The 11,169-nt window shown below is 39.5% G+C and overlaps 1 protein-coding gene across 1 annotated transcript; it reads left to right on the top strand.

Annotated features, from left to right (window-relative positions):
- Nucleotides 1-4,753: 4,753 nt before the first annotated feature.
- Nucleotides 4,754-10,921, top strand: LOC307143402 (uncharacterized protein). Its single transcript, XM_079844938.1, has 2 exons — nucleotides 4,754-4,994; nucleotides 8,486-10,921. The coding sequence occupies exon 2, from the start codon at nucleotides 8,492-8,494 to the stop codon at nucleotides 10,157-10,159; it is 1,668 nt and encodes a 555-aa protein (XP_079701064.1). The 5' UTR covers nucleotides 4,754-4,994; nucleotides 8,486-8,491; the 3' UTR covers nucleotides 10,160-10,921.
- Nucleotides 10,922-11,169: the final 248 nt, after the last annotated feature.

Below are 11,169 nucleotides of genomic sequence, written 5' to 3'. Positions count from 1 at the left end.
CTACAACCCCAGTGAACAAGATAAAGGGGACTATAGTGAGAAAAACTCACTAGAAAGATACAAAACAAACACATACAATTCTGATAAGTATGTACGGCAAGAAAGGAGAGAAACATTTAGAAATGAAACAGACTGTTTGGTAGACTTTATCCATTTTTTGCTTTGTCTTTTCTGGGGACCCCTTAGAACCTTCTGGAGGACCCCTGGGGTTCCCCGGACCCCAGTTTGAAAACCCCTGGCTTAGACCCATCATTTTTCCAACAGAGGGAACAAACAGTAAATTAAGAGTAAATATCACCACCATTGGTTTTGTTAGTAGCTTAAGTGTGTAAAAAAGCATTCGAAAATTATTAATAGGCTATGATTTAAAAGTTGTAAATTAACAAGTAAATTATATTTTAGGATCATATAGGGTCATTTATGGACAAAGAAATGCAGTTATAAAAAAAGGTTTGTCATTTTTTACAGGACTAGTTCACTTTAAAATGAAAATTAGCCCATGATTTACTCATATGTTGTATAGCCTATGACTAAGAAAATATCCATATATAAAACTTTATAACGTAAGCTACTGCTTGAATACAAGTTGAATACGGAAGGCGGTCTGGCGGAAGCTAGATATTTAACTTTAAAAAGTTTTTAATATGGATATTTTTCTTACTAAACTCGATCGATTCGCTTCAGAAGGCCTTTATTAACCCCCCTGAGATAATGAAGGGCATTGTGGTCCACATCATTCAGGCCAAAAAATGAAGTGTTAGGGTGAAGGGATGACAGCTGAGGCACTGCCACGATTATATCTAGAGGCGATTCCCTCAGGCTGCTCCATATGGCCTGGCAAACTGAAACTGTGCTTCACTGGCAAGAGTGGAGGGGTAAGACCGGGGGTCTCCTGGGAGAATTAGCATGCCAAAACCCTGACTCATATAGAGGCCTGTAACTTGACCCTCTTCCTTTGATTCTTTAGCCATTAACACCCTGCTGTCAAGAAAACATGTCCTTTTACCGACATGAGGAGTCAAAGCACCAAACCCTCAATTGTAAACACATTATTGTATGCCTTTTGTTTTTTTTATTAGTTGTTATTGTCTTTATAGTTTACTATAATGGCCCTGATAATAACTAACTGCCGTGAATCTTCAAGATAAAGCTTTTTATCTAGCTTTCATTAGGCTTCCACTTGAAGTTGTGCAACAAGAATTACTCATTATTTTTTAAATGTTATTCCTGTCATTCTGTCTCTGATCAATATTCGCATCCTCTTGTTCTCAGGCTTTGAGATCTGCCCATTACTCCGGATGCACCATCATTCTTCAGACACTAGAGGCTGCTGTCTCCTCCCCCTCCCAAAAAAAAGAAATCTGCATCCTGGGCAAACATTTTTGTTGTTGTTTCATTGGCATGAGACTTATGATTAATCACAGATATGACATGCTTGCCAAACATTATATAGGGCATAAAGCTCACAGATCATAAACCTTTCAGCATTTCACAGAGTCTGGGAACTCTGTAACCTTGAACTCTCTCTGCCTGGGATAGCTGGGCATTTTAACAAATAACCAACATACCAGCTGTGTGACCGAAATCAAAACAGTGTGCAGTTTTTAGACACGAATGTGGATAATTGAAACTGTCAAGAAACAAAACAAAACATTTACACTTTTCATTTGACACCACAAGCTCATGTTTTAAGTATCTGACAGTAAAATCCTGAATTAGATTGAAAAATGCAAGCTGTACTGTAAAACACGCAGAACGACAGAGAGGAAACTAGTTTCTCACGACCATGTTTCATCGCATTCCATGTGTCTAGCAGTGATGAAAGGGCGGCGCTGGTTCATTCCTCCCCTCAGTGTGATTTAATCATGAGCCTGGGTAAAAAAATACAAATAAATTATATATAGGCTTGTCTTGTCTACATAAGGATTGATAATTATTGACACAGACCATCTTTTGTGGTACACCTGTATATAATTGATCATTTTTTGCATTACGATTAGGTACTACATAATTCATTGCTCCTCAAAATTAAGATTCTAAGTTTATTGTAAAGTTAAAAATCACTTACTGTCTACGACAACTACTTACTGTGATGTCTGTCTCAGATTTAAACACACATCCAACATACGCTCAATGGTTGGAGGGCACATAAGATACAATGTTCTCATATTAGTCAAGTCACCTTCATTTATATAGCGCTTTTCACAATATAGAATGTTTCAAAGCAGCTTTACCGTGATATAATAGGAAATGAATGGAAGACAGATTGTTTTGGCTGTACATCAGCTCTAGAAAAAAGTACTGTCCAGCTAAAGTAAGCTTTTGATCAATTCATTTCCGTTGTAAATAATCATGTTATTATTTTATATTATATATTATCGCAACATCATTTAGAATGGTGGATGCTTGTTGAATCCGAAGCCTATTATAAGGTGAAGAAATAGGGTTAAGGTTTGTATGTATTCTGCATTTTATTTACATATTTCTAGAGTAGGCTACATATGAACGGGCCTAGTAGAATTTCATTGCACCTCTGCCTGTACTATTAACACCAAGCAGCCAAATTACACAAGAGTGCCATGCATCGGACAGCTTGAAGTGGAATGTATTATTAGGAATGACCTCAGGGCTCTCTTACACTTTTCTTGACTTCTCTGCCTTGTGTCAATCAGAAACAATATTCTGGTGGTTTACAGACATGCAGAGAATTTCACTCATTCGGCGTCGTCAAGATAAGAATGTCGGGAACTCTTTACATTAAGGTTCCCTTTGTAAAGTGTTTATAAAGGTGATTGTTAATGACTAATAACTCATTTACAAATGCATTGTGAATCGTTGATATAAGCAATTATAACTGCATGAATAAAAAGGGTGACTTTAACGCAATGCCTGCCAAATAGTGAGCCATTTTTAACTCACATGTTATAAATGCTTAATAAATGTATTTATTCACACTTATTTAACTCAATACCAGATTCCTGATTCCTAAAGTGGACAGGTTCTCAGGTTTCCACTTTACATTAAGGTTCACTTTCACAGGTTATAAATGTTTGTAACTCAGTAAAGGGTTAGTTCACCCAAAAATGAAAAGTCTTTCATTAATGACTTACCCTCATGTCGTTCGACACCCGTAAGACCTCCGTTCATCACGTAGTTTTTGTGCCAAAAAAAACCCTAAATAACGACTTATATAGTGATGACCGATTTCAAAACACTGCATCATGAAGCTTTGAAGCGTTATGAATCAGTGAGTCGATTCAGCGGTTTGGAGCGCCAAAGTCAAGTGATTTCAGCAGCTTGGCGGTTTGACACGTGATCCGAATCATGATTCGACTCGCTGATTCATAACGCTTCGAAGCTTCATGAGGTCGTGTTTTGAAATCGGTCGTAAGTTGGCATTTAGGGTTTTTTGTGCACAAAAACTATTCTCGTCGCTTCATAAGGTTATTGTAGAACCACTTTAGTGAGATGGACTTTGTAACGACGTCTTTAGTACCTTTTATGGGTCTTGAGAATGTAAAGTACATTGTGCCAATGGAGGCCTTTCTGAGCCATCGGATTTCAACTAAAATATCTTAATTTGTGTTCCGAAGATGAACGGAGGACTTACGGGAGTCGAACGACATGAGGGTAAGTAATTCATGACAGAATTTTCATTTTTGGGTGAACTAACCCTTATAATAAATGGTTCGCAAGTGTCCACCCTACATTAAGGTTCAAAATTAACTAAAATTGGAATTAAAATATTCATTATTAATATCTCATCAAGTTATCGTTGTGCTTATATGTTTTTTTTTCCAAAATAAAGTTTGATAATTTCATCTTGATAAACAAGAAATCAGTTTTTTGTATACACTGCTGCAGTTTTTTGTGGAATATCATGGGTAAGACAGTATTTTCTGGTAAAGAACATTTTAAGAAAAGTGGCGGTCATGAGATATAAATGAGAAAACCACAAATACAACACCCTTCAGTCTCACTAAGATTTATTCTATTTTGCTGCATCATGAAATAAATCATGAATCTGGTATTGAGTTAAATAAGTGTGAATAAATACATGTATTAAGCATTTATAACATGCGAGTTAAAAATGGCTCACTATTTGGCAGGCATTGCGTTAAAGTCACCCTTTTTATTCATGCAGTTATAACTGCGTATCAACGATTTTTAATGCATTTTTAAATAAGTTAACAAACACATTTATAAACCCGTTACAAAGGGAACCTTAATGTAAAGTGTTAGCAGAATGTCTTTCAGTTTCTGTCTTTAAGCAATGGTTACATTTAGTTCTTTAATTCTGTGGACGTCTTTGCTCCATTAAAACAACACTGTTCAACTGAATCCGAAGGCCCTGCTTACAATTCACTTCATTCTCCTCTCTTTCAGCCTTGGGGGTGGAGAATTGCTGTAACCCCTGTCTTTACACACACACACAGAGAGAGAGAGAGAGAGAGAGAGAGAGAGAGAGAGAGAGAGAGAGAGAGAGAGAGAGAGAGAGAGAGAGAGAGAGAGAGAGAGAGAGAGAGAGAGAGAGAGAGAGAGAGAGAGAGAGAGAGAGAGAGAGATGCATGCTAAAAAACCAATCAGGCAGGTGGAAAAAAGGCAAATCCACAAACTTCAAGTCAAAGGAATACGGTTGCTATAGTGATCACTTCAAAAAGTGAAAGAAAAGGGGGCATTATTCCCAAAACCCATTATAAAGCCCATCTAATCTAGTAAAATATGCACCCAACGTGAGGGGGAAGGGAAGGGAGGAGGAGAGGGAGGGTATATGGATTGTGGCAGTGGGCAGGAGAGGCTGTGATAACGACAGATGTCTCACAAACCGTGGGTTTAACAGGAGGGGTGAAAGAAGAAAAAACGCCCAGTCGCAGATTGGACCTCAGGGAGAGAGCAGGACTGGCTCTGACTGAATCACATTCACTACTACAGGAGAAAAGAAAGTACTTTCAACGCGCTCTTTCACGCGGATTTTAACAGAAAGAGAGAAACAGGTTAGTAAAATGTTAATCGCGATTTTGTAGTCTGTTGAAATAACGTGGGGGGAAAAACACTGGTAAAACAAAGCGTTTTTTGGGGGCTGGAGACATAGTTGAACGCAAGACTGCACGAGCCGTTCTTTGTTCTCGTTCTTTTCATTTGTCACTCGTGAAAACTAAAAATGTACAAAACCATTTTTAGATTATTAAGTAACTGAACGTGATTTCATTTAATTTCATAGGAATATCTGAATGTCACTTTACAAATGTCACATTTAATCTTTATTATCATGGGAATGTGTGACTGGTCTCATAAATGTAGCTAAATATGAGTTAAAGTAAGTAGCTAAGCTAAGATTTTATTTATCTTTAAATGGAGCTGTGGGTTACAGGTAGCTCTTACTCAGTTTAACCCCTTGTATTTCAATAGGAATGCATTTATTGCTATGGAAAGCATTGTTTTAAGGAAATGGGAAGCGTTAATTTGTACTAATAAGAAATTCGTATTCAGACGTGAGGAGGAGCTGGTCGATATGTGTAAAAAAAAAAAGGGGGGGGGGGTATCTGGGGGGTTGGTGGTGTGGATTCTTTAAAAAATGATCAGTCATTTTTCACTTTTAGCATCATTTCACATTGTTATAACCGGCAGTCATGGGGTAGGCTTGGTTTGAAATAGGCTACTTGCACCACGTCTTCAAGGACATAACTTTCACACCAAAGGAGATTTCTTGACATCATATTAATGAGTAATTTCATCAAGTTAGATTTGCAGGAATAATGGAGGCTGTGAAGCATACCGGCAGGGCGCTGTAAGAGGCTCTAATAAAAACTGTCCTTATTGAGCGCTGACATAGGCAGCACATCTCAGCAGTTGGACTCATTTGCAGGTTGGACTGGGGCATGACTGCGTATCCGGTCTTTGTTTGCCCCAGTGCAGTACTATGGACAGCTCCTATTGTAACCCCAGCATGCTGCAGCTTAAGTGATATTAGTCTACCGAGTTGCAATAATTGCAGGTTTTAAAAATTTGCAACTGGTGCCAATGCCATAGCTGTTGCAAGAAAAAAAACATTTTAATCTACCTCACACTTGAATAATTCTTTAATAATATATTTGAAACCAATTCCATAAATATTTGAGTATTTAAATAATAAACGTGTCAATTTAATGAATTAGTTATGGAAAAAATTATGTGTTAAAATAATTTAACGCACCCGGCCACCCGCCCCGCCCCAGACCTACATTTCATAGAGTTGATTGGTGAACATGATGCAGACCAAGAATGCAGTTAGAATGCAGTCTTAAATCAAGATATCAGGGCAAAATGTTATAATGTTATTATAAATTATATGAGATTTTGTAGCAAGTGCTGTGCAAGTGTGACATCGATTTTATTCAACAGTTCAATAAATAAGAAGTTTATATTTTAGACACAATATTGTATGTTTTTGCTCAATTTTGCCAATGAAAATAGAATTGTTGTGTGTCTCCGAGCAACACACAGCGGGGTTTTGTTACTGAATGAATCCGCATTTTAAACGAATCAATCAGGGGAACCAAGGCCCATTCATAATAGGTGTGTATGACTTGAAGTGGCGGTGCGCAGACTGATTGGCGTATGACATCAAAGTACCGGGATCATCTCCAAAAGTATACAGCGCCGTCTGCTCTCTAATCGCTCTCGCGGTACTTTGATGTCCTTCTCTGATTGGTCTGCGCAGCACCGTTTCAAGTTGAACACACCTTTTTACTTAATTCTTGAATAAATAAGCTGTTTGAAGGAATCAAATGAATGAATGACTCAATAACTTACACATTTTGGGGCAAATTAGAACGCTATCCCAAATTAGAACGCAATCCCATAAAAGCGTCAATGGGTGTGGAAAGTTTGTGTGTGATCTACCGACAATGTACACATTAAAGAACACAGACGCAGCCGGATCATTTCCATTTATTAAATGTGTATATGTCCTGTTTAAGACTTTTGGGGGGCTGTTAAATAATGGTGCAAACACCAGTAAATTGACTAGCGCAAAACTAGTAAATCGTGTTCCGTGATTCAAATAGTCTCCTCCCATAAATTTTGCGTCTGAAAGGGAAACTCCTACAAATGCATTGCAATAAGGTCAACCACAAAAATAACTGTGCCCACGCCTTTTTTTTGTGATAATTTTTCACTGCGTGTCTTTAGTGAATCCTGACTGTAGTTTTTTAAGCACTAAAAGAGGGTTTGCGCTGGCGCAAGCTGTTAGTAAACCTGGCCCTTAGACATTTACCGCCACCTGGCAGATTTAGTTTTTTATTTAGAGTATAATTTTATTAAAATAATATTAATTTCATATTTTGGGGATAGTTTGCCCAAAAACGAAAAATCTGTTTATTTACATTTACTCACCCTCATATTGTTTCAATACCAATTAAGATGCAGCTTCTGAAAGAAAATCATGGCTGTTGTAACCTAAAAGTTTATATGTAATAAATTCTGTGCTGAATCAAATAAAATATTTATTTTTAAAGCTACTTTTAAATTGGATGGTATTTGATGCTTTTCTCATTTAACTCAATAATGAGGTTTTAAAATATCTTTTGTGGGTAGTTTCTCAGCCAAATTTTTGGAACATCATGTCATTAATTAGATTTAAAAAAAAAAATGTAAACATATCAACTTAATTAGATTCATTGCTAGTTACAAGAAAATAAAATTGTTGTATGATGAAACATTTCATTGGATTTTGAAAATAATTAATTAAGTAGCATTAGTAGCATTGACAGAAGTGGCCAAAGTTCATGATTAGTTCATGTTATCTATAATCAGCCATTCCCCTGAATCTGATCTTTTCACCTCCCCAAACCAAGCACCTTTACTAACCACAGACATGAAACAGGCTTGAATGTGAATGTGAAACAGAAGTGAATATGATAATTTTATATTAATTTTATATTTATTGTTGTGATTTACTGTATAGAGATTGATAGAATTACAAATGAAAACATAATAAAATACACTGACCTGTTGGTTCTGAACTTCGCAGTAGGTTATGGCGAGCTTTCTAAGGATTCAGACATTAAAAGTATTCCAAATCCTTCTAGCCCATTGTATACAATAATCACATGCTGCCTTAATACTGTAAGACTGGGGTTTTTAATAATATCTTTTTTACAAGAACTAAGTGACATTCCCATCCAGTCACCGTTTGTCCTTAAGTCACATTCTCCTCCTCCTTAACAGAGCTGGAATCTATTCAAAGTCCTTGGCAGAGATTGCATTTGCTTGAAATGACTGAGTGAGTGCTTTTGAAATGAAGAAATGGGCTGGGTCATGTGGGCATATTGGTTATTTGCCAGTTGCCTTCATACATGATCCCGTAGCTCAAACAGTAGCGCATGGCACAAGCAACACCAAAGTCATGGGTTTTGTTAAAATCATCTGCCAAATGCATAAATGTAAATATATTGAAATGCAGTGATGTTTATAGCTAACATAAGATGTTCTTCTGCTCCCACAGGACATAATGGGAGGCAAGTTAAGCAAACGGAAGAAGGGATATGATGTCAGTGACCCTAAAGAGAAGAAAGAGGAGAGTGCTGTGGCAGCAGTTGAATCAGCGGAGACGAAGGTAGAGACCCCTGTGACTGAGGCGGAGGCTGCACCGCAGGAGTCTGTTGCGGCACCAGTGGTGGAGTCTGAAGCACCAGCTGACAAAAGCGCATCTCCTTCAACAGCACAAGCAGAGGTGAAGAAGGATGATGCTGCACCAGAAAAAACAGTGGCTACAACAGAGGCATCTACTGCTGCACCTAAGGAACCAGAAAGTGCTCCAGAGGAACCGGCAGCTGTAAAGCCAGCAGCTGTGACAGAGCCACAAGCAACAGAGGTACCAGCATCTGCATCAGCGGCAACAGCAGTAGAGACAAAAACTGCTACACAAGAGGCACCAGCAGCTGAGGTACCAGCAGCTGCGGTGGAGACATCAGCAGCTGCGCCACAGGAATCAGCAGCTGTAGTAGAGACATCAGCAGCTGCACCAGAGGCATCAGCACCTAAGGAACCAGCAGCTGCACCAGAAGCATCAGCAGCTGAGGAGTCTTCAGCTGCACCTAAGGAACCAGCAGCTGAGGAACACACACCTGCACCAGAGCAGCCAGTGACAAAAGAATCTGCAGATGCACCTGAGGAACCAGCAGCTGCACCAGCAGCAGAGGAATCTGCAGCTACACTCCAGGAACAGGCTCCTGCACAAGAGGCAGCAGTAAAAGAGAAACCTGTGGTTGAAGAGCCAGCCGCTGCACTGAAGACACCAGTAAAAGAGGAACCTCCTGCTACACACGAAGAACTTGAGACTGTGCCAGAGGCACCAGTGGCAGAGGAACCTGTAACACTATCTGAGAAACCAGCAGCTGTGGCCGAGCCACCTGAGGAACATGCAACTGCCCCCAAAGCTGAGGAATCTGCAGCTGCACCTGAGGATCCTGCCCCTGTGCCAGAGGAGCCTGTATCATCGCCTCAACTTGCAGCTTTGCCAGTGGAACCTGTCACAGAGGAGGTAGTAGAGAAAGTGGTTGAAGAGGTTGCAAATGCCATTGAAACCACAGAGGTAACACCAGAACCAGAGGCGGTCAATGAGGCAGTAGCTCCAGAGCCAGTGCCTGAACCTGTTTCCGAGGCATTGAGCATGGCAGAGGTTGAGATGGCTGTGCCTTCCCCAGAAGAACCCACACCAGTCATGGAGCCTGAATTTGCTGCACCTCCTGAGGTCACACTAACAGAAGCACATTCTGAGCCACCCGCAGAGCAACCCGAACCTACGGCAGAGCAAAAGATTTCAGAGGAGTCCATTCCCACTATTGTCATCTTGGAGTCAACCTCGACCAATGAGCTCTGCCTTGAGGAAACTGCCCCGACTGTCACAGATGAGAAGCTGAATAATGGAGACTGTGAGAGTGCTGGCTCAGCAGAGGAATCTGTGTCGGCTCCCCCTGAGGTAAATGGGGAGTGCCATGAGCAGGCACCAGACATAGCGGATGTCCTTGAGTCACCGGTTGAGGCATGTGTAAATGGTGTGAAGGACAAAGAGCCCCCTCAAGAGCTGAGTGACTGTGAAATGAAAAAGGACTTGAGTTTGGCTGGTGACTTTCAGGTTCCAGCTACGATTGGCGACATGGTAGAGGTGCCACAGTGAGTCGATTTAATCTGAGGAACAAACCTTAAATGTGAATCCCATATTGATGCAAACAAACAAATGAGGCGTTCTGAAAATAAATGTGAAAAATGCCTGTTGTGTTCTCTCAGGCAAAGGAATTTCTGGTTAACCAAAAAGAAATACAACCACCCAAGAGCGAAGAGTGTAAGAAACAAAATAAGAATGAAACGGTGAGGGTGAAAGCCTAAAAGGAAATGGGAGGGAGTGAGAGAGTGAGAGAGAGAGAGCGGATGATCTTTGAAGTCTTTGTGGCCGGTGTCCTGCTGTCATTGCTGAGGGTGAGCTTGCAGGCCTGGTTGAATATGTAAACCAGGGAGATGATGAACAGAAAATAAAATGTAAAAAACAACAAGACTGCAGAACAGAAATGCGGGACAGTAACAATGGTAAAAATGAATTGAATGAACAGAATCATCTTTTTGTGTGTGAGCCTGATGCATATTAAAATGGTTTATTGGATTAGCATTTAATAGTATATAATCTAATTTAGAACACACATTTCTGTCACCATGTAATACGGAGATTTGAGGATGAAGCATTTGAAAAATGTTCATGTTGGGATAATCAGTGGGTAATGTTCATTTTAACTTAATGGCTTGGCTTAGAAAATAAAACACTCTGTTATACCTTCAAAAAAAAAATTGTTTTTTTGTGAATGTTGTGCTGTATGGATGGAACCTGTTAGTAATACTTCAAAAGAGTATTTCAAATAAATGTATGATGCAATCTAATGCATAGAGCAAACCGATCTTGTCCCAATAGCACGTGCAGCGTTGACTCTGAATTAATATAAGAGTAGTGTACTGTAGACAGCTGCAACAGTTACGTTCAAGGCCTGTTTTCCGCCATTTTGTGTGATAGTAGAGATCTGACTGGCAGGTCACCATTTCAACAATGTCCCAAGAGTCATTGACTTTGTAAATTTGTTCTGTGGGGCTGGGCCTCAGACACGTGTTGTTTTTAGTAACATGGAACATGTCCATGAATGC

The sequence above is a fragment of the Gobio gobio genome, assembly GCF_949357685.1.
Source record: "Gobio gobio genome assembly, chromosome: 2".
Classification (NCBI taxonomy): domain Eukaryota; kingdom Metazoa; phylum Chordata; class Actinopteri; order Cypriniformes; family Gobionidae; genus Gobio; species Gobio gobio.
The sequence above is the reverse complement of the archived record's forward strand: the minus strand, read 5'-3'. Positions and strand labels throughout refer to the sequence as shown.

Excerpts from the sequence above, each read along its gene's own strand:
- LOC307143402 (XM_079844938.1), top strand. The coding sequence starts at position 8,492 with ATGGGAGGCAAGTTAAGCAAACGGAAGAAGGGATATGATGTCAGTGAC.